Here is a 23,589-nt window from a genome sequence, read left to right as displayed (position 1 = left end):
TGCCAAGGGGCGGGGCATTTTTCCTTATAGACCGTTTCATAATTTAGTAATTACCCAATTATCTCCCCTGAATACTCTCCGCGTCCGCCATTACACTACTGCCAAACAACCGGTAACATATATAAGAGAGCACCGATTATTCAACGGGTGAATTTCTTTCTTTTTGTAAAACTTTTTTGTTTGTCATGCAAATTGTATGAAATAAAGTTTTTCTGCTAGAGGAGATATTAAGCTAGTGTTATAACAGAAAAATGTTTGAAAAACGTGCATTTTTTAGTTATTTGTCTAGGAAAGTAAACACGTTGACACATTAAAAAAAAACATTTAATTAAACTAAATGCAATATGTATCATTTGATTGTATGCATCAATCTTAAAATCGCGTAATCCTTTGCATTTCAATGTTGAATTGCCCGTTTGTTCTGCATAATCCGATTATCTCGTTTTGATCAGATATTATCCAGACTTAACTAACAACATGGCGTCATCCCGGGGTGTCATAAACCACACTGGGTGGCAGATGACAGTCTGGTCATTAAACACAATTGATGATGCCACCATGTCTTCTCTTTCTGGTAGTATTAAGCAGTCATTTGGTTAAATATTTTACCCCCGACATACTTAACAGTTGCGTTCATTAGATATGTTACATATTGTACAAATTAAAAGTTATGTCCAATATAGAATATCAGAAATTGTACACCGTAAAGATACTAGCCCGTTTAATCCCTGTTTTAATTTATACAAAAAAGTATTTGATAATTTTAAAATTTACCTAAAAACATAACATTTAACGTATTTAGCGGGTATCGGTTAATTAAAACTACGTCATTTCGTATGAAGATTTAATGTTACGGCAATGCACGAACGACATCATAAAAACAAGAAATTACATTTGACACGAACGGGGGTAAATAATGTTTAAAAAAATATTAATATAGATATATGTGTGTTAAAATGTTAGATATTTGCCACTCATACTCACTAGTAACGATTTTTCAATATACATGAATACACAGTTCAAATTGCATCATGTAAAGTTGTGTTTTTCAGTTGTATGTTAATATTCCTCAATAGCGTCATTCTCTGTACAAAACCCATCAAATTAAAATTACATGTAAATACTGTCATGCACTTCGCTTTTAATAGGGCTTTGTAGTACGTTTATTTTCAATGCACCCCTTACACTTTCTATTACTCACGTGTTTATCACACTAACGTACTCATGCCATTCATAATTATATTTTTATAATTAGATGTATTACTATTGTAATTATTGAAGCTTTTCTGCAAAAAATATTACGGCTTATGCATAGAGCTCTTTGTTGTGTCAAATTGTTGGCCTTACAGTCTTCAGATAATCTTTAATTAGATGCTTATGCCGCGTTTTTAAAGTTGCAAATAAATGTATTAATAAATTCGTTTGGCGCTTAATAATATATTTTTGAAATATTATTTAGGTGTTTTTTCGGAGTTTTTTTGTGTGGATTAATTGACTAAACATTTGGTGTCGTTATCCATATGTTTTGCGTTACTTCAAAGACCTATAAAATACATTTTTTAGTAATTTTTAGCTTTATAGCTGTTAAATGATTCACAGATGCAAATATAGATAGATCACATTCTCTTCATCTTCCGAATAATCACATAAAATATCGCCAAGATCAATATCACTCTCTCATGATAAAAAGCTCGTTTTTTAACGTGACAAAATTCCATCTAAAAAAAAATAAATATAAATCCAAACCACAATTTTTTATCTTTGATATCAGTTAGAACAAGAAAAATAATGAAAGGCGTATCAAAAATATCATACCGTACTTAATATAATATGTTATGATTTTGGAATGTAGATTTTTACCAAATGAGACCAATTACAAACAATTAGCGGTAATTAATTGCGCGAGAATCTTTAATAAGTATTAATTAAAATATAAATTGCTTGATGTTGCGGCTATTAACATCAACACAACAATACATGCGTGAATTGTTTGTGAAACGTTAAAAGTAAAAAGTCTAATCAAAGACATAGTATGAGCGACTGAACCGGCAAATTTTCGCCGATGATTACCACTTGATTACAGATATAACAAAGCAAATACACGAAAGCATTTTAAACATTTTATTTGTAACAATCAATCTCAACTTCAAACAATCATTTAAACAACAAAAATGTGATAATCGCCTCACATTAATTCATTAAGTAATTTATTTATCCGACAACGGTTAAGCGGGTATTCTCTACGTCTTTGGCTTTTGGAATCGCAGACTCGCACCAGTTAGCAGCAGTGTAATGGCGGACAGTCACGTGACTGACAATATGGCGACGGTCAATTTATCGATTATGGAACGGTCTATATGGCTATATATGACTATTGTAAAATCTTGTTAACACTCTAGAGGCCACAGTTATTGTCTGATCTTCATAAAACTTGGTCAGAAGATTCATCCCAATAATATCTTGGACGAGTTCGAAAATGATGCCGGTTGGTTGAAAAACATGGCCGCCAGGGGGCGGGGCATTTTTCCTTACATGGCTATAGTAAAACCTTGTTAACACTCTAGAGGCCACATGTATTTTCCGATCTTCATGAAACTTGGTCAGAAGATTTGTCCCACTGATATCTTGGATGAGTTCAAAAATGGTAACCTTTGCTTGAAAAACATGGTTGCCAAGGGGCGGGGCATTTTTCCTTATATGGCTATATATGGCCATATAGTAAAATCTTGTTAACACTCTAGAGGCCACATTTATTGTCCAATCTTCATGAAACTTGGTCAGAAGATTCATCCCAATCATATCTTGGAAGACTTAGAAAATGATGCCGGTTGGTTGAAAAACATGGCTGCCAGGGGGCGGGGCATTTTTCCTTTTATGGCTTTAGTAAAACTTTGTTAACACTCTAGAAGCCACATTTATTGTCCTATCTTGATGAAATATAGATTTTTCTTAATGATATCTTGGATGAGTTCGAAAATGGTTACGTTTGCTTGAAAAACATGGCCCCCAAGGGGCGGGGCATTTTTACCTTAAATGGCTATATAAGGCTATAGTAAAATCTTGTTAACACTCTAGAGGCCACATTTAGATAATATAAGATATTATCGGGATGAATCTTCTGACCAAGTTTCATGAAGATCGGAAAATAAATGTGGCCTCTAGAGTGTTAACAAGATTTTACTACAGCCATATTAGGAAAAATACCCCGCCCCATGGAAGCCATTTTTTTCAAGCAAACATAATTATTTTCTAACTCATTCAAGATATCATTGAGACCAATCTTTTGACAAAAGATTGGACAATAAATGTGGCCTCTAGAGTGTTAACAAGGTTTTACTATAGCCATATATAGCCATATAAGAAAAATGCCTCGCCCCTGGTGGCCATGTTTTTAAAGCATCCAAAACCATTTTCGAACTCATCTAAGCTATCATTGGGACAAATCTTCTGACCAAGTTTCAAGATGATCGGAAAATAAATTTGACCTCTAGGGTGTTAACAAGGTTTTACAATAGCCATATAAGGAAAATAGCCCCGCCCCCATGGAGGCCATGTTTTTCAACCAACCGGCATCATTTTTGAACTTGTCCAAGATATTATTGGGATGAATCTTCTGACCGGGTTTCATGAAGATTTGTCCCAATAACGTCTTGTTATCTCAGGTGAGCGACTTTGGGCCTTTCAGGCCCTCTTGTTTTAAACATCATCTAATAAATTACCCCACCCCACATTATACCCCCCTCTTACCCCCTGCCCCCCCCCCCCCCAAAAAAAAATTAAATATTTTCTTTGTTCTCCTTTTATTATTTGCTCATCTGATTGCTCAGGTGAGCTTTTGTGACCGGTCTTTGTCCGTCTTCAGTCCGTCTGTCCGTCGTCCACATTTGGTTTTTAAACACTCTAGAAGCCACATTTCATGTCGGATCTTCATGAAACTTGGTCAAAAGATTTGTCCCAATGATATCTCGATCAAGTTCGAAACTGGGTCATGCTGGGTCAAAAACTAGGTAACTAGGTAAAAAAAAAGAAAAACCTTGTAAACACTGTAGAAGTCACATTTCATGCCCAATCTTCATGTCACTTTGTCAAAATGTTTGCCTTAATGAAATTCTGGTTGAGTTCAAAAGTGGTTCCAGTCCGTTGAAAAACATGGTCGCCAGTGGGCGGGGCAGTTTTCCTAATTTGGCTATAGAGAAACCTTGTAAACACTCTAGAAGTCACAATTTTTGCCTAATCATCATGAAAGTTGGTCAAAACATTGGTTTTAATTGATATCACGGACGAGTTCGAAAATGGTCCAGATCGGTGAAAAAACATGGCCGCCAGTGGGCGGGGAATTTTTCTCTATATGTTTATAGTGAAAACATGTGAACACTCTAGAAGTCACATGTTTGGCCCAATTTTCATGAAATTTGGTCAGAACATTTGTTTTTTTGATATTAGAGTTGAGTTCGAAAATGGTTCCAGTCCGTTGAATAATATGGCTGCCGGGTGGGGGGGCAGTTTTCCTTATTTGGCTATAGAGAAACCTTGTAAACACTCTAGAAGTCACAATATTTGCCCAATCATCATGAAAGTTGGTCAAAACATTGGTTTTATTGATATCTAGGACGAGATCGAAATGGTCCAGATCTGTGAAAAAACATGGCCGCCAGTGGGCGGGGCATTTTTCTCTATATGTATATAGTGAAAAACATGTGAACACTCTAGAAGTCACATTTTTGGCCCAATTTTCATGAAATTTGGTCAGAACATTTGTTTCTTTAATATGAGAGTTGAGTTCGAAAATGGTTCCGGTCCGTTGAATATTATGGCTGCCGGGGGAGGGGGGGGGGCAGTTTTCCTTATTTGGCTATAGAGAAACATTGTAAACACTCTAGAAGTCACAATTTTTTCCCAATCATCATGAAAGTTGGTCAAAACATTGGTTTTATTGATATCTCGGACGAGTTCGAAAATGGTCCAGATCGGTGAAAAAACATGGCCGCCAGTGGGTTCGGCATTTTTCTCTATATGTATATAGTGAAAACATGTGAACACTCTAGAAGTCACATTTTTGGCCCAATTTTCATGAAATTTGGTCAGAACATTTGTTTCCTTGATATGAGAGTTGAGTTCGAAAATGGTTCCGGTCAGTTAAAAAACATGGCTGCCGGGGGGGGGGGGGGCAGTTTTCCTTATTTGGCTATTGAGAAACCTTGTAAACACTCTAGAAGTCACAATTTTTGCCCAATCATCATGAGAGTTGGTCAAAACATTGGTTTTATTGATATCTCGGACGAGCTAGAAAATGGTCCAGATCGGTGAAAAAACATGGAGCCAGTGGACGGGGCATTTTTTCTCTATATGTATATTGTGAAAACATGTGAACACTCTAAAAGGCACATTTTTGGCCCAATTTTCATGAAATTTGGTCAGAACATTTTTTTCCTTGATGTGAGAGTTGAGTTCGAAAATGGTTCCGGTCAGTTAAAAAACAAGGCTGCCAGGGGGCGGGGCCAATTTTCCTTATTTGGCTATAGAGAAACCTTGTAAACACTCTAGAAGTCACAATTTTTGCCCAATCATCATGAAAGTTGGTCAAAACATTGGTTTTATTGATATCTTGGACAAATTCGAAAAATGGTCCAGATCGGTGAAAAAACATGGCCGCCAGTGGGCGGGGCATTTTTCTGTATATGTATATAGTGAAAACATGTGAACACTCTAGAAGTCACATTTTTGGCCCAATTTTCATGAAATTTGGTCAAAACATTTGTTTCCTTGATATGAGCGTTGAGTTCGAAAATGGTTCTGGTCAGTTAAAAAACATGGCTGCCGGGGGGGGGGGGGGGATGCAGTTTTCTTTATTTGGCTATTAAGAAACCTTGTAAACACTCTAGAAGTCACAATTTTTGCCCAATCGTCATGAGAGTTGGTCAAAACATTGGTTTTATTGATATCTAGGACAAATTCGAAAATGGTCCAGATCGGTGAAAAAACATAGTCCACAGTGGGCGGGGCATTTTTCTGTATATGTATATAGTGAAAACATTGTTACCGATATGAGAGTTGAGTTCGAAAATGGTTCCGGTGGGGGGGGGGTGAACACTCTAAAAATCACATTTTTTGCCCAATCATCATGAAACTTGGTACAAAGATTGGTTTTATATATATCACATAATTAATGCCATAATTATTGCCCTTATAGATTGTCCAAATTTTCATTATATTATACAAAATCCTTGTAAACATTCTAGAGGTCACAATTTTGTTTCAGATTTTATGAATCTTGGTCATAATATTTATTTTTGTAAGCAAAGTTTGATGTTTGGTAAGGGGGGGGGGGTTAACTCAAAATATAGGTCACCAGGTCAAATCTTACAAAAACAAAAACACTCCATATGCCAGAGTTTTGGTTCAATAATGAAGATTGACCAGGATTTTTGTCTGGACAATATCTAGGTCAAGTTTGACGTTTGGTAAAGATTGAATGAACCGACTCCTCTCAGGTGAGCGAACCAGGGCCATCTTGGCCCTCTTGTTTTTGAAAGATTGTCTAATAAATTATTGAATATGAACAATTTCCCCATGATGGCTTACGATAATATGTCAAGCACTCGAATAGTCGAGCGCGCTGTCCTCTGACAGCTCTTGTTTTAACAGCACTTTGTTATTTCTAAAAAAAAAAATGTCTGAAATGTTGACCTCGCATTTGAAGACATCTTACTATGTTTGTATTTCTTCGTTTTCTGGGGCGGCACTTTACGCACATTCATTAAACCCCGTTTTCACAGAGCACAGCTCATATGTAACATTAACTACAATGAGTTCTTTAGAGCCATCATGCACTGTTGTGGTTTTGAAGGCAAATTTATCGTTTGATTTATCTGCCATTTTCCACAGAGGTTTTTGTAACAAGACCTATTCTCAACTGGAGCTTGATATGTGTTACAAAAAAAGGTTAGATATGGTTTTAGATGTTGACAGCTTTACAAAAAATTCTCTAATTTATATATTTGTTTTTATCCCCTGCCATAGGCGGCGGGATATTGTTTTGGCGTTGTCCATCCGTTTTTCCGTCCGTCTTTCCATCCGTCCGTCCATCCGTCCGGCACTTTTGTGTCCAAGGCCATATCTTGGAAGTGCTTTGGCGGATTTCAATGAAACTTGGTACGAGTATATATATGGATAAGAGGATGATGCACACTAATTGCATTGTACACTATCTGTTAATAACAGAGTTATGGCCCTTTGTATCTTGGAAAAATGCTTTTTGTGTCTGGAGCCATATCTTGGAAGTGCTTTGGCGTATTTCATTGAAACTTGGTCAGAGTATATATATGGATAAGAGGATGATGCACGCCAAATGGCATTGTACACCATTGGATAATAAAGGAGTTATGGCCCTTTGTATATTGAAAAAATGCTTTTTTGAGTGTCAAATATTACACTTTTGTGTCCAGAAGCATATTGGCAGGGGTTATCAATTCAACAAATTTGCTTGTTCTCCACAGGAATTTGTTAACAAGATCTATCCACCACTGGCGCCTGTGCAGGCGCTATTGATAATGGCCACATCCATTGGGTCTCTGAATGCCGCTGTGCTAGCTCAATCCCGATTGGTCAGTGCTGCTGCAAGGCAAGGTCACTTGCCACTAATTTTATCATTTTGCAGCCAGAAGTACAACATGCCAATAGCTACAAGTTTCACAATCGTAAGTTGAACTTAAATGTGTTTCTTTGTAAGATTAATTGTTTTTATGTCTCCCACCACTATATTTTTTTGCCCTGTCTGTTGGTTGGTTTGTTGGTTAGTTGGTTTGTGTGTTTGTTTGTGCAAACTTTAACATTTGCAATAACTTTTGCAATATTGAAGATAGCAATTTCATATTTGGCATGCATGTGTATCTCATAGAGCTGCACAGTTTGACTGGTGAAAGGTCAAGGTCATCCTTCAAGGTCAAAGGTCAAATATATGGGTCAAAATCGCTAATTTAATGTACACTTATGCAGTATTGAAGATAGAAGCTTGATATTTGGCATGCATGTGTATGAGCTGCACATTGTGCGTGGTGAAAGGTCAAGGTCATCATTCAAGGTCAAAGGTCAAATATATTGGGACATAGTGTTTCACAAACACATCGCTTGTTTCTTTAGACATTATAAGTCGTAAGAGAAAAGGTCAAATCTTTTAAACATGCTCAAATTTAGATGAAACATTGATTTGTGCAGGACTTTGCATGATTTGTTACAAATAAAAGAAACTATATTTTGCAAGGATGTTTAACAGTATTAAGCTTCAAGACTTGCTTAGTTGTTGTTGTAGGCAAATGCAGTCGCTTAATCTTTAGTGCAAAAGTGTTGTCTACTGTTTTTTATGTAATTTGAACCAACACACACAGGCAAGACTTTATGGTAAAGATTTGAGTTTATGTAAGAAAAACGTTTTAAATATTGCCTTTGAAGTTTCTAAGTAGGGGTACAAGTACTCTTAACATATTAAAATTAAGGATCTGGTTGACATAATTATACATGTACAAGCATTTTTAATGTGAAATCGAATTTCTCCATGTATCTTATTATAAAAAATCTCCCTATACAGAATTATATTTTACTTGTATATACCTCATACTTATATCATAGGAATAAAAAGCCCTTGAAGCGTTCTTGTATCTAGAGCTTTAAAAATAGCAAATAACCTTTAAAGCTGATGGTAAAGTGGCAAAATACCATATGAATATACCAATGAAATCAGAGGGTACAGGATCTGGAACTCTAACATTGCATAAATATTTGCTTTCTTGCATATCAGTAGGCCCCTGCCCCTCCCCTTGCTTCTCCCTAATCCCTAAGCGGGCCAATTAGCTTGGTTGGTAGAGACCGCCCGACAAAAATCTCAAGGATTGTGAGTTTGATTCTTGGCCTTCCCTCATAACGTATGTGGGCATTCGTCATGAAATCAATTGTTCTACTTCTGATTCAGAATATCCTCCTTCCCCCAGAAGTCAGTTCTGGCATAAGTAAGTGTACTCTTAACTGGTAAGGCCAGTCTACATAGGAATAGTTTTATTAGGTTAAAGTAGCACCAAGATATGACTGACATACTGTTGAAAATTACAAAAAATCCTAATATGTTAGCCTAGCTTTGGGAAAACGGTGCTAAATGCATGTGCGCCAAGTTTCATTCCAGGTTAGTTTGTGCAGTCTGCACAGCCTAATCAGGATCGACTCTTTTCCGCGTTTATTGTGATTTCTCGTAAAAATTAAGTCTCCTAATAAAACTCCATCAGAAAGTGTTGTGACCTGTTTTCCCAGAGCAAGGCTTTGAACCCAAATCTTGCACTTCCAGTGCTGCATATCCCTGCTGGTCCTGTTCCTCATGGACCTGTCCTATCTGATCATCATGACCAGCTTCATGGCTACTGTGATGGGTCTCGCTGTGCTACTATGCCTGCTGGCCCTGCGATATAGGCAGCCACAGGCTGAGCGACCTTATAAGGTACAGTTTGGCGTTTTCGGAGAAAACCCGAGGTATTGTCATAGCCAGCTAGTCGTCCGCTGTCCGCGTCGTGCTAAAACCTTAACATTTTGTTAAGGTTTTGAACATTGGCTCAAAAATCAAATTGCTTCCACCTACAACTTTGAAACCATTTTTGTGTCACTAGGTCAAGGTCACTGTGACCTTTAAAAAAAATAAAATCTGCCAAGCTTTCATTTATTCAAAACTGCACCTGTAGCTGAGCGTGGCACCCGTTATGTGGTGCTCTTGTTATAACCTCGCAATCAAAGTTTGACTAGAGGTATATTTGAGTCACTCTGTATTATTTTAGGTGTGTCTGGGCAAGCCACTTTTATGATTTTAGGTGTGACTAGGCAAGCCACCATAATTATTTTAGGTTTGACTAGGCAAGCCACCAATATGTTTTAAGATGTGACTAGGCATGTCACCATTATGATTTTAGGTGTGACAAGGCAAGCCACCATTATGTCTGTATTAATTTAGGTGTTGACATGTAATCCTCCTGTATGAAATTGATGTTAATAGAAAATCATTTATTATAATTTCAGATGTAGTAAGGCAAACCAGCATTATGACTTTAGTTGTGGATAGACAAACCATTAATATGATTTAAGGTGTGGCTAGGCAAGTATCCATTATGATTTAAGATTTTAAGGTGTTACCTGTTACTAGTGTGACTTGGTGCTGCATCCATACGATTTCAGGTGTGGCTTGGTACAGCCATTTTCCAGCTGGTGCTGAATGTTGCCACATTGCTGATGAGTATCTACAAACAGCCCAGCCAGATAGGCTTATTGGCAGTGTTCATTTGTGTGGGGCACCGGTGTATGCAGTTTTTGTACAGTGGAAGGCTAAGCCGAGATCTTGGCTACTTGCTATAGGTATTTGTAGTTTTATTCATTTAGTTGTTTTAGTTTAGTTTAAACCTGGTTATATAAGCTTGACTGCATGAAAGCCATTGTCTTACAGGCACACTCTAATATATCATCTGGGAAACATTTCCGTAAGGATATTTTTTCAGAACAATTTGACTTTGTGGACACAAACAGAGCATATTACCAACAGTATTGACAGATTATGGTGAAATGAAATCATATGGGCCGTGCTCTGTGAAAAGGGAGTTTAATGCATGTGCGTTCAGTGTCATCCCATATTAGCTTGTGCAGTCTGCACAGGGAAATCAGGGAAGTCACTTTCTACCTAAGCTTGATTTGTGCAAAGATGAGACTATCTTGAAACGAAAAATATCATAAAAGCGGAAAGAGTCGTTCATTTATTGGCCTGTGTGGATTGCACAGGCTAATCGAGGATGACACTTTATGCAAATGCATCAAACCCCTTTTACACAGAGCAGGATCCATATACATGTACATGCCTGTTCCCAGTGTGTTGGGACTGGAAGAAGTCACTCATGTCAGTGTTAAGTACATAATACAGTCGGTCTGAAGATAACAAAACATGATTGTAGTTTAGTAAATTCATTTCCTATCCATGTGTCAGAAAAGTGATACAGTTGGTTGATTATATGTTAAACAACTTATTATTAAACCTAATAATGAGTGAAATGACACAAACATATGTGTTTCTAAATGTCATCAAGCATGTTTATGAGGGAAATAACTGTGTACACTGTCGTGGAAGTCTTAGAATTGACCTTCCAATGTACTCCAACAGAATTTTCCTCACAGCACTGTTATCTAATTTATATGATAATTGAAAGCTTTGAAACCACACAATGAGATAACCTAACAGACTATGAAAGGTCATGTTTGAAAATTTACATAATTAAAGTTGTCAACTTGCTGAGGTTAAGTAAAAGATTTAACGGTATTCCCCATGATTCAATTTAAATTTAAAACAACCTGGTATATTACTGTCAGTAATCATACAAAATTGGTTGTCTTGGTCTGGTTACTCTTAATTGACAGTCTTAATTTATTCTGCTATGAATGCACGAGATATTCACTGACATGAAATTCAATGAACACTTTTATGCAAAATGTACTATAAGTTAAGTTGGCTCAACAAAGTGGTATTTAGCAGTACAGTGTGACATTAATGCATACATTGTGGTTGTTGTATGTAATTCTTATATATTAATATAAAATGAAAACAACTTGAATCTTAAATATATGCCTGAAAAAAGTAAATGAAGGGAAATTTCAGGAACGTTTGTTACTATGCCTACCCCGTAAAAGAAGTGGGGTTATATTGCTTTGTGTATTTAAGTTGGTCAGTTGGTCAGTCAGGTGTATGCATTGTGGGTCAGTAAACCATATAGTTTCTGCACGATAGCTAGAAAGAGCTTTGACCTACTGGTATTATCATTTAAGTTGGTAGGCTGTCACTTGAAGGAAACGTAGACACATATTTTTGTTTATGAGGTTAAAGGTCAAGGTCACAGAGGCTTGGAACATGCAATAAGTTTATACATTATACAACTTGATTATCTTGAACTCAGTAAAGCAAAATTCCTGGTTAATGAGATGTCATGTAAAATTACCATTTCTCCTTATTCGTATTTCAAGTTAAAAATTATTGTTTATTGCACTTTTTAACTGGAATGATCAGATAAGTCATAGTGTCATTCCCTGCCTGTATTTTTACACCTTTATTGTTTGTTTATCTCGAACTTGTAAAGATGAAGCGCATTGTGAACCTCATAATAGCAGACCTCTGACTGAGATTTTCACCAATTACAAACATGGTAACCTGTGTTTGCTTATCTCTTATTGGGATTCGCTCCACTTTGTTTACATTTTTATGCCCCCGAAGGAGGGCATATAGTGATCGGACAGTCCGTCTGTCTTTCCGTCACACTTTGCATTTAGGTTTCGCATTTAGGTTTCGAAAAATGCTCATAACTTCTATGTCGCTTCAGATAGCAACTTGATGTTTGGCATGCATGTGTATCTCATGGAGCTGCACATTTTGAGTGATGAAAGGTCAAGGTCATTCTTCAAGGTCAAAGATCAAATATATGGCTTCAAAGCGGCGCAGAAGGGGGCATTGTGTTTCTGACAAACACATCTCTTGTTGATTAATTATTGGCAAATTGTTATCACTAAAAATGATGCAGTGGGATGAAGAGAAGCTGATTTTTTGAGCACCTACCACTAAAATAATGGTCAACACAATTCATGGTATTGGTCACTAAATGAAATAATTACATATGTTTAATATTTTGACTATGATTAATGTGCTTTTTAGTCCCTTACAGGTTTCACTGTAGGGAAACTATAGGTTTACCCCTTGTGCGTCCTGTAGTTGCTGAAAAACCCTCTAGATATGAGACATCATCTCACTGGCATGATAAATGCAACCATTGCCTAGGAGTTGTGTATGTTTATGATTCAGATGTTAGATATACAATGTAGTAGCTCTTGCATATTTTGCTCTCTTTTGTTTCAGACAAAGTGTCTAGGATGTTCCAAAAGCTTTTCATGCTGAAGAAGACCTAGTGGATGGTTTGCTGATCTCAATTTTCAGTGATTTTTTAATTCATTTTTGTCTATGATCACTAGTGGATAATTTTTTTTTTATTCTATGCTTACAAATGATTATTTTTGTATTTTTTGCCATTCTGGATAATCTGATTCCCTATTGGGCGCCCCAAAATGTCATTACATTTATGTTCAAGGGAAGCTTATCCGTGTGCTGTCATAAACATTCAATGCAGAGTATTCACCCTTTTTATGCTCCCCAAAAATTTGTTATGGGGGGAGCATATAGTCGCCGCTTAGTCTGTCCGTCCGTCCGCGCACAATTTTTGTCCGGCTATTTCTCAGCAACTAATGACCGGTATTCAATTACACTTTATGGGAAGTTTCACTACCAAGAGGAGATGTGCATATTATCAGCCAGTTCTGGTCAGATGATTTTCTACAGAGTTATGCCCCTTTGAAATTTTCCATTAACTGTACATATAGTGCAATTCTTGTCCGGGCTATTTCTCAGCAACTAATTACCAGAATTCAATGAAACTATATGGGAAGCTTCACTACCAAAAGGAGATGTGTATATTATCAGCCAGTTCTGATCGGATAATTTTTTACAGAGTTATGGCCCTTTGAAATTTTCCATTAACTGTACATATAGTGCAATTCTTGTCCGGGCTATTTCTCAGCAACTAATGACTGGAATTCAATGAAACTTTATCGGAAGCTTGACTACCATGAGGAGATGTGCATACTATCAGCCGGTTCTGGTCGGATGATTGTTCACAGAGTTATTGCCCTTTGAAATTTTCCATTGTACATATTGTGCAAGTCTTGTCCGAGCTATTTCTCAGCAACTTATTACAGGAATTCAATGAAACTTTATGGAAAGCTTCACTACCAACAGGAAATGTGCATTTATCAGCCGGTTATGGTCGGATGATTTTTCACAGAGTTATGGCCCTTTGAAATTTTCTATAAACTGTACATATAGTACATTTCTTGTGCGGGCTATTTCTCCCTAACTACTGACTGGACTTCAATGAAGCTTTATGGGAAGCTTATAACTATCATGAGGAGATGCGCATGTTATTAGCTGGTTATGGTCAGATGATTTATTGAGATTGTTATGACCCTTTGAAATTTTTAAATTGCTAAACCATCCATCGTATTATTTTGTCCAAAGTTATGGGCCTCAAGACGTTTCCTTTTATCTGAATATTTCGTGCAATATTGTGACAAAAAAAATTTTGGGGAGCATCACCCGTCTCCAATGGTTTCTTGGTTAAATTAGGGGTCACGATAGGGAAACCAAACACATCCAAAACTAGTTTGGGTAGAACAATGAAAATTATTGATAAATTTCGCTGTTAATTTTCACTGTTTGAAAAAGTGAATTATCCGTTTTAATTCAGTGATATTTCTCTATAAACTCCCCGAAAGCATTATATAATTAAATTTAAATTTGTTTATCACTAAACATGTTTGTAATGTTTTTTGGCCTTATATATATATGAATTTGCTATCTTAAATAATAAGTTTGATAACCAGTCAGTTTGCTAGAATTTGTTCTGAAGTATAATTGTGAAACTTGGTGATACTGTTTTTGTGAATATGATCTGATAACCAACCTGATTGCCTGAAGCACTTCTGAAGTATTGCTGATTAATGTCACAAAGCTGGAGCCCTCAAGGTCAATGTCACAATAGCAGGTCAGTAGTTTGAGTCCAATTTTCTTCTCTGCTCCATATTTTTTATAACACTTGAAGTATTTTCATCAAACATGGACTGGCCACTCTTGAGATCATTGAGGCAATATACAGTCATGTCAGCTCAAGGTCAAGGTCACACTTGAAGGTGATTAGTTTATCCTTCATTGTTTTTTAATGTTTTCCATATATCCTGATTAGCCTGTGTGGACAGCACAGGCTTAATTGGGACAACACTTAACGCACATGCAATTAACCCCTTTTAACAGAGCAGGATCCATACTTTGTAAGAAACAATAACAAATGTTTATATTACTTATATGGGGGATTTTTGTCTAATGTGTTTAGTAGAGATTATTTATATGTTTGCCATAATGATAAGGAGTGATTTTGACTAGGAGAGATTACATCCTGAATATAAATATTATGACAAGAAAATAAGTTTATGTAAGTTAGACACACATATTATTGACCATTCATATCAATATTATTATTTGGAAATTCCTAAAAGACAAATTTTGGTGAGCAATTAAGGGCTATCTTGTTCTATATTTCACCATATTATATAATGTGTGTGTTTGTTTTTTGCCTGACAAAAAATTACATACTAGTATTTTTGTACAAATATTTTGTATTCTAATAGGATATAACTGTAATTAGTGTTTATACGAACAGGATATTATTGTTATTACTGCTAATGCTAATAGGATATAGCTGTTCATACTTATAGGATGTTAGTGGTATTACTGTTAATACTAATGGGATATACCAGTAAGTGTTAATACTGTTTATACTTATGGGATGTAAATAAATACTAATACAGATGTGTTGAAATAAACATTAGTTAGAATATTTAAAACATGGCCATAAAGTGTTCAAGGACCCTGTACTTATATTATAATCAAAAGGTGTTTACTTAATTTGTGTTTAACCCTTTGCATGCTGGGAAATTTGTCGTCTGTTTAAATGTCGTCTGCTGAATTTTTAAAATTAGCATTTTCTTCGATTTTTTTTCAAAGAATTCTATCAGAATAGCAAACAGTTTGGATCCTGATGAGACGCCACGCTGGATCCAAACTGTTTGCAAAGGCCTTCAAAATTCGGTTCCCGCACTTAAAGGGTTAAACAATTTCTATACAATGCCATGCATATTCATGTGGCATGATGTCCATAGTGATAGTATCATATTGTTATCGTGTTTCAAATTATTGTCTGTGTACTTTGTATATATATTGCTATTAAAGGTAAAAATTAAAATCAGTTCATTGAAATAACCAAGACACAATGAAACAAAAAAGTGTCATGCAATCATTCTATATTTTCACACAAGGGTCCAAAGTCACTCAGCTTGTAAAGAAAATCATACATATTTTATAGCATAGTATTTACATATTTCAATATTAACCCCCCCCCCCCCAAAAAAAAAAGCAACTACACACAAACTCCATATCATTATAAACAGTTTAACAATATTTAATTTTTTAAATATCAATATGTTTGACAGCAATAGACTGGTGGAATATAATTTTACCAAAGGACCTTTGTGAATTTTGGCCCAGTTTCTTTCCAAAAACTGACAACTCAACTTAAATGTTAACTGAAAATAACAGTGATTGGCTGCTACAGTAAATGTGTGAATAAACTCTCATTTTCAATTTCAAATTACAGATGAGCACTTGGTAAACACTTCAGTTTAATATCTGTTTCACATTGTACTCTGGATGGCAAATCTCATCATACACTAGGGAACTGAATAATCCTTTCCCACTCAGAAGCAAAGTAAAAATGGCTATGTGCAAACAGCATAAAACCAGAACAGCCTGCGAGTCACTCACAGTCTGTTAAGGTTTTATGCTGTTTGCTGCTCATCAGTATCTAAGGGTTGGAAATGAAGCATTTAAAACTTGAATCTGGTGAGAAAGATCTTAACTATAACTTTCTAAGGGACTACAAATTCATAAAATAATGCATCTAAGTTGTAAAGGGTTAATCTGGTCCATGATGGGACCATAGGCAGGTTGAGATGACAAAGTGCAGATCAAATTTGGAGAAAATAATTCACCCTTTACCACTTGGATACATATTTTGATACATTGGAAGTCCCTCAGACAGTTTAATTTAATTGAAGACCATTCTTGCTTGATTAAAGGTTTCATTTTTGACTCTTATATACTGATGAGCAGCAAACAGCATAAAACCTGAATAGACTGCGAGTAATGTAGTATTGATTTAATAATAATGCTGCTTGAAATGGCCACTTGCTGATGTGTAACAAATCTACAGGTTTAACTTCCTAGAAACTGGCCCCAACTGGGCATTCACATCAAAGACCTTTGGTGTCTACACACATTATTCATAATTTTTTGAGGCATAGGTTTAATTGATGTTATCCAGTAACACTGTTGTGATTGTCAAAGACTTGTGTGTTTAACTGATTTTATTGCAGTTTCAAATGGAAATATGATTGCAAGGTAATGATAATGTTTGTTTAGAAAAAAGTAAATGTATAAAAGTTGGGTGAGTATGTAAATATATTAGGCACTTTATGCACACTTACCCCAGGAGAGTTGTGTATTTATTTTATTTTTCTACATGATTTTTTATTTAAGTAACAATAAAAAAAACATAATTAGTGGGATGCCTAATGTACATATTGTAATTGGGTTTTTATGCCCCTGAAGGATGGCATATAGTTTTTGAACTGTCTGTCTATCTGTCTGTCCGTCCGAAAACTATAACATTGGTTATAACTTTTGCAAGATTGAATATAGCAACTTGATATTTGGCATGCATCTCATGGAGCTGCACATTTTGAGTGGTGAAAGGTCAAGGTCATCCTTCAAGGTCAAAGGCCAAATATATGGCTTCAAAGCAGTGCAGTAGGGGGCATTGTGTTTCACAAACACAGCTCTTGTTTCCTTTCGGACTCCTGCTTTTCAAAGTACTCCTGTTTTAAAATCCTAGTGAGGCCCCTGAGAAAGGATTAACAATGTTTATTTATAAATCAGTATTCATTTCTATGTTTTGCTTAAAGGTATTTTTGATAAGATTCATGCATATTTAAATCTGCCAAATTAAATATCATTGATTGTAAAGTATGCTGGACAGAAATTAGTTTTTAATAATTTTATTTTGCCAGTTAAGTTTTAAAGGTTGTTAATATATGTATTGTACATGTTTAACCTTTCTGCAAATGTGTTTGCTGTTCAAGAATGCCATTACATTTTACACATTGTATATTTTGTTTTAACGACAACAAAACATGTTATGCAATTCCCAATGTATATGTCATAATTTTTTTATAGTGATTGTCTTAATTAACATTTCATATCAAGACAAAATTGATTGTATTGTTGATGCTTCAAATAATTTATATGATGTTAAGACTCCATAAGGTCTATGTTATAATAAATGTACAAAAATACCTTCAAAGTGTTTTATTGTTCAAACTTAATTTGCACAATTATTTAAACACTGCTATTTCGTATTGCCGTTTATTTGAATGAATTGCCATTTCAAATGTATTTCCTGGTCCTGCACTTCCCCTTCTTTATTTAAGCAAATATTATATAAATACCTTTGCAGAGGTGCTTAACATGAAAGACGCGGAGTGACATTGGTCCTAGGTTAATGTGACACTTTAAGGTTGAAGTTTTAATATGGGAAAATAGTCTTGTGGTACTGTGTAGAGAAAACCTTTGCCTGGTACAGATGTATTTTCAATAAGCTTGACATAAGTAATCAGCATGGTGTCATGTACATGAACCAGGTACCAAGGGACAAGGTAATTGTTAAAGGTCATATGCAAGAACCAGGTACCAAGGTACAAGGTAATTGTTAAAGGTCATGTGCAAGAATCAGATACCAAGGGACAAGGTAATTGTTTAAGGTCATATGCAAGAACCAGGTACCAAGGGACAAGGTAAAAGCTTAAGGTCATATGTCATATGCAAGAACAAGGTATCAAGGGACAAGGTTATAGTTTAAGGTCATATGTCATATGCAAGAACCAGGTACCGAGGGACAAGGTAATAGTTTAAGGTCATATGTCAAATGCAAGAACCAGGTACCAAGGTTATTGTTTTAGGTCATGTGTACGAACCAGGTACCAAGGGACAAGGTAATAATTTAAGGTCATATGCAAGAACCAGGTACCATGGGACAAGGTAATAGTTGAAGGTCATATTCAAGCAAAACAAGGTACCAAGGGACAAGATAATAGTTTAAGGTCATATGCAAGAACCAGGTACAAAGGGACAAGGTAATAGTTAAAGGTCATATGCAAGAACAAGGTACAGGGTAATAGTTTAAGGTCATATGCAAGTACCAAGGGACAAGGTAATTGTTAAAAGTCATATGCAAGAACTAGGTACAGGGTAATAATGTATGGTCATATGCAAGAACCAGGTACCATGGGACAAGGTAATAGTTAAAGGTCATATGCAAGAACCAGGTACAAAGGGACAAGGTATTTGTCATATGCAAGGACAAGGTACCAAGAACAAGGTAATAGTTCAAGGTCATATGAAAGAATCCGGTACCACGGAACAAGGTAATAGTTTAATGTCATATGCAAGAACCAGGTACCAAGGGACAAGGTAATAGTTGAAGGTCATATGCAAGAATCCTGTACCAAGGGACAAGCTTATTGTTTAAGGTCATATGGAAGAACCATGTACCAATTGACAAGATAATAATTAAAGGTCATATTACATATGCAAGAAACAAACGCTATAACTTTGTCCTAAGCATAATTTTGTCCAGTGGCGTGTATACAGTTCCATAATGGTCTGACAGCAGGGATCATAATCTGGATCCTGCAATAACTCAAAATGTTCTCAAGATAGGTGAATGAAACATGGTATGTGCATGGAGGCCATTAGAAGAATATGCACACTACTTCACCCTTTTTTAGATAAACATTGCAGTTATGGTAAAATGGACTTGAGAGGAAGACATTAGTTAATGCATGGACATGATCAATTTAGATATTATTTTTTATTTTATAAAAACGTACACACTACTGTGACAAATGAAAGTACGCAAAGTGTGTAACAAGACCAACAAAAATATCACAGTTAAGTAACAAAGACATGACAAATAAACTAAATTCAATGAAAAATATGTCAACCAATACTCAGATATTTTGTTCTGAGGAACAATTTGGTATATTTTACAATAAGCAAATAGTAAAATTGTACTTCACTTCACCTCATTAAGGCAAATACAATTGTTCTCGTTTTTATAATATGTGAAACATTGAAGTACAATGGTCTTTAACTAACTAATGATAAAACTATAAAATGGACAAATACAACAAACATTTTTAAATTTTGCATCAGTTTCAAATAAGACAAGTATCTTTACTTAAGAAAAAAATATTTACAATCAATATAAAATACATTCCATACAACATTTCCCTAGAAAAAAATTGCATTTCATGTTATAAAAAATATAGAAATGGTTGATATGAAATCCTAAATATAGTTCATATCAATTAATCATTTAATTAAAAAAAAAACATAATTTATGCAAATACTGATTTCAAATAAATGCATCTCAGTATCTTCAAGATTATAAGGAAATATGATATTTGTATTCCTTATTTCAAGTACATACATATACCTTCATTACTTTCCATATTATTTTTGGAAATAAGTATTGAAAAATAGGATAATTCTCTATCATAATAAAACATTTTAATAACAAACCACCTGCATGCTTCTTTTGATGTTATAATTTTTATATCCAGTCCATTAAAAATCTTGAGAATCGCTCCATCTGACCAATCACAATGCAGCTGCAATTGCATCCTGGGCCACAATAGACTGGGACGGTATAAAGTATTTCTGCGCTGATCTCAGTGTTATCAACACAGGTTCCTGGAATCTTGCATCAAATTCATCCAGTTTGTTGTGGAATGGATTCAGCATGAGAGGTTTCATGGGTAAGTTTATGCTGTTGACAAAGCCACTGATCTGGCCTGGGAAGGGGTGATACCCTCGTGATGTCATTGGAGGCATGCGATAGTCTGTAAACAGAATTATAGCAGTGCATATACCGTAATGTACCATGTATTATGTGCACCCATTTATAACACATACCAGAAGTGCCCGGAAATTTTTAAGTACATAGCATTATAAAAATTATTATTAACTAGATAACAATTAAATCTGCTACAGAATTTATTCTTTACAGAAACACAACATAAAATTTTAGTCCTCTTTATATTACATGACGATTCACGGCTTTAACATGACTAACTTATGTTCCTTAGCAAGTGGGATTTAATGGAAGAAATTTAAATGAATTGGTACAATAAATCAATATTTTCAAATATTTATTTATATGTCTATAACAATTATATGAATGAATTAATTAAGTTTAATTTAAGTTTTTACAATTTTACAAACCTAAGCATTATAGCCATGGGAATAAACAATCTTAACACAGCTACATGTGTTGAGAGAGCTGTTATACTACGTACCAACATGAAGATTGGTCTCGCGATGAGGCCGACAGTGGCTTGTGTGAGTCTCACCAAGACGTACCAAACTGGGCTTGCTGAAAACAACAGAAATCACACTGGTTGTTACATGACAAAAATAAAAGACAATCGTATTCTTTTATATAATAAAGCTTAGGTTAAGTCTATGTTATTTTTCAGAAAAAGGCATATAAATATTTACTGTAAAAAAATCCAACTTGTGTGTTAAAAGAGTTGAATCAGTTAATTTATCATAGTAACAGTCATAATTTTATTGATCAAGCTAAACAAAATTAAATCCTTAACCCATTTATGCCTAGCGGCCAGTAAAAAGAACTTGGCAATCAGTGTAGACCCTGATGAGACGCCGCATGATGTGGCATCTCATCAGGGTCTTCTCTGTTTGCTTAAAGGAATTTCTATAAGAAATATTCTAAATAAACAAATAAATATAATAGACATCCCTAATTTCGGAAATAAATTGATCCAATTTAGAAGGATGGAAGAGTCCACTAGGCATAAATGGGTTAATAATGCTTATTATCAGCTTTTTCGAATATATTGGATCTATTTAGCATACAATGCCCCATTACTAAGAACCCTTCACTCACTGTGGAATCTTAGGCAGCACGAGCACAGTGTTCTTAGCCTGCACAACATTCTCCTTCGACCCTGGCAGCCGTTTCCCTGACGCCTTCATCGAGTCCAGCTCCTTTTCCATCATCATGTCGCAGAAGTAGTTGACAGCATCTATGTAGGTGGCGTTGTCTATGAGAGATGGGTCTGGGGGCTTGTCAAAGGTCACTGTGACCCCTTTTCTTGTGTCCAGCGTGGTGACCGTCTCCTGGTCCTGGTCTGTACCTGTGCCCTGCAGACAGGAGGAGGGGGAGAACTAAGTAATACTGGACAATAAGATACATAAACATTTCCCATCTTTTCCCTGTCTTCATTTGTCCCTACATTAGAACATACAATCAGTATTTTTGCCTCATCCAGAGGCAACAGAGGAAACAGAACTTAATTCATATGTGTAAAGTGTTATACTAGATTAGCCTGTGTAGTCTGCAAACGCTAATCAGTGACAACAATTTTCTGCTTTTGTTGTATTTTTTCTCTTTTAAAAAGTCTCTTCTAAACGAAAATCCAGTCTATACGGAAATTGTTGTTCCTAATTAGCCTGAGCTGACTGCACAGGCTTATCTGGGATGACACTTTACGCACATGAATAAAGACAAGTTTTTCCAAAAAAAGAAATTTCATAATAACTGATAGTAAGTTATAATTTAGGGACCCATGAACACAGGGTAAAGACAGGAAAAATTGCATACCATGTATGGCATGATAGCGCCAGGTGTTTCTTCTGGTTACAAACTCTTTGTTTATGGGGGTATTATGACCTTACACTCATGTACATGCATGAGCATTTTGAAAAACTGTTACAATAAATATTCTATTCTCTAAACTGGTCAAGATTTAAACAGATAAAAGAATGTCCCAAAAACATTGTTACGGATTTAAATCAACTGATGAAACTAATGAGCAACAAGGGCTGTTTGTAAAACATGCATGCCCCCCATATGGGCTGTCCGTTGTAGTGGCAGCCATTGTGTGAATACGATTTTTGTCACTGTGACCTTGACCTTTGACCTAGTGACCTGAAAATCAATAGGGGTCATCTGCAGGTCATGATCAATGTACCTATGAAGTGTCATGATCCTAGGCAAAAGCGTTCTTGAGTTATCATCCGAAAATCATTTTTCTATTTCGAGTCACCGTGACCTTGACCTTTGACCTTGTGACCTCAAAATCAATAGGGGTCATCTGCAAGTCATGATCAATCTACCTATGAAGTTTCATGATCCTAGGCGTATGCGTTCTTGAGTTATCATCCGAAAACCATTTTACTATTTCGGGTCACCGTGACCTTGACCTTTGACCTAGTAACCTCAAAATCAAAGGGGTCATCTGCGAGTCATGATCGATCTACCCATGAAGTTTCATGATCCTAGGCGTATGCGTTCTTGAGTTATCATCCTGAAACCATTTTACTATTTCGGGTCACTGTGACCTTGACCTTTGACCTAGTGACCTCAAAATCAATAGGGGTCATCTGCAAGTCATGATCAATCTACCCATGAAGTTTCATGATCCTAAGCGTATGCGTTCTTGAGTTATCATTCAAAAACCATTTTACTATTTCTGGTCACCGTGACCTTGACCCTTGACCTAGTGACCTCAAAATCAATAGGGGTCATCTGCGCATCATGATCAATGTACCTATGAAGTTTTATGATCCTAGGCCCAAGCGTTCTTGAGTTATTGTCTGACAACCACCTGGTGGACGGACCGACAGACCGACCGACCGACTGACATGAGCAAAGCAATATACCCCCTCTTCTTCAAAGGGGGGCATAAAAATACTTTATATAGTAGGGTAACTAGTACACCATGTAT

General features: G+C 35.8%; 2 protein-coding genes across 8 annotated transcripts in view; one reads left to right on the top strand and one right to left on the bottom strand.

Moving 5' to 3' along the window:
• LOC127844803 (large neutral amino acids transporter small subunit 1-like) overlaps positions 1–18,072 on the top strand; it is a 58,451-nt gene extending 40,379 nt beyond the window's left edge. For both annotated transcript variants that reach the window (XM_052375303.1, XM_052375304.1), the window contains exons 7-10: positions 7,497–7,697; positions 9,332–9,481; positions 10,207–10,383; positions 12,914–18,072. In XM_052375303.1, the coding sequence (XP_052231263.1) occupies positions 7,497–7,697; positions 9,332–9,481; positions 10,207–10,383 (528 nt within the window). In that variant the 3' untranslated portion in view covers positions 12,914–18,072. The remainder of the gene's footprint in view (positions 1–7,496; positions 7,698–9,331; positions 9,482–10,206; positions 10,384–12,913) is intronic.
• A 1,559-nt stretch (positions 18,073–19,631) lies between these two features.
• LOC127844791 (WD repeat-containing protein 97-like) overlaps positions 19,632–23,589 on the bottom strand; it is a 67,028-nt gene continuing 63,070 nt past the window's right edge. For all 6 annotated transcript variants that reach the window (XM_052375268.1, XM_052375264.1, XM_052375270.1 and 3 more), the window contains 3 exons: positions 21,747–22,003; positions 21,136–21,212; positions 19,632–20,679 (listed from right to left, as the gene is read on the bottom strand). In XM_052375268.1, coding sequence (XP_052231228.1) covers positions 20,438–20,679; positions 21,136–21,212; positions 21,747–22,003 — 576 coding nt within the window. In that variant the 3' untranslated portion in view covers positions 19,632–20,437. The remainder of the gene's footprint in view (positions 20,680–21,135; positions 21,213–21,746; positions 22,004–23,589) is intronic.

This window comes from Dreissena polymorpha, chromosome 9 (assembly GCF_020536995.1).
Source record: "Dreissena polymorpha isolate Duluth1 chromosome 9, UMN_Dpol_1.0, whole genome shotgun sequence".
Classification (NCBI taxonomy): domain Eukaryota; kingdom Metazoa; phylum Mollusca; class Bivalvia; order Myida; family Dreissenidae; genus Dreissena; species Dreissena polymorpha.
The sequence above is the reverse complement of the archived record's forward strand: the minus strand, read 5'-3'. Positions and strand labels throughout refer to the sequence as shown.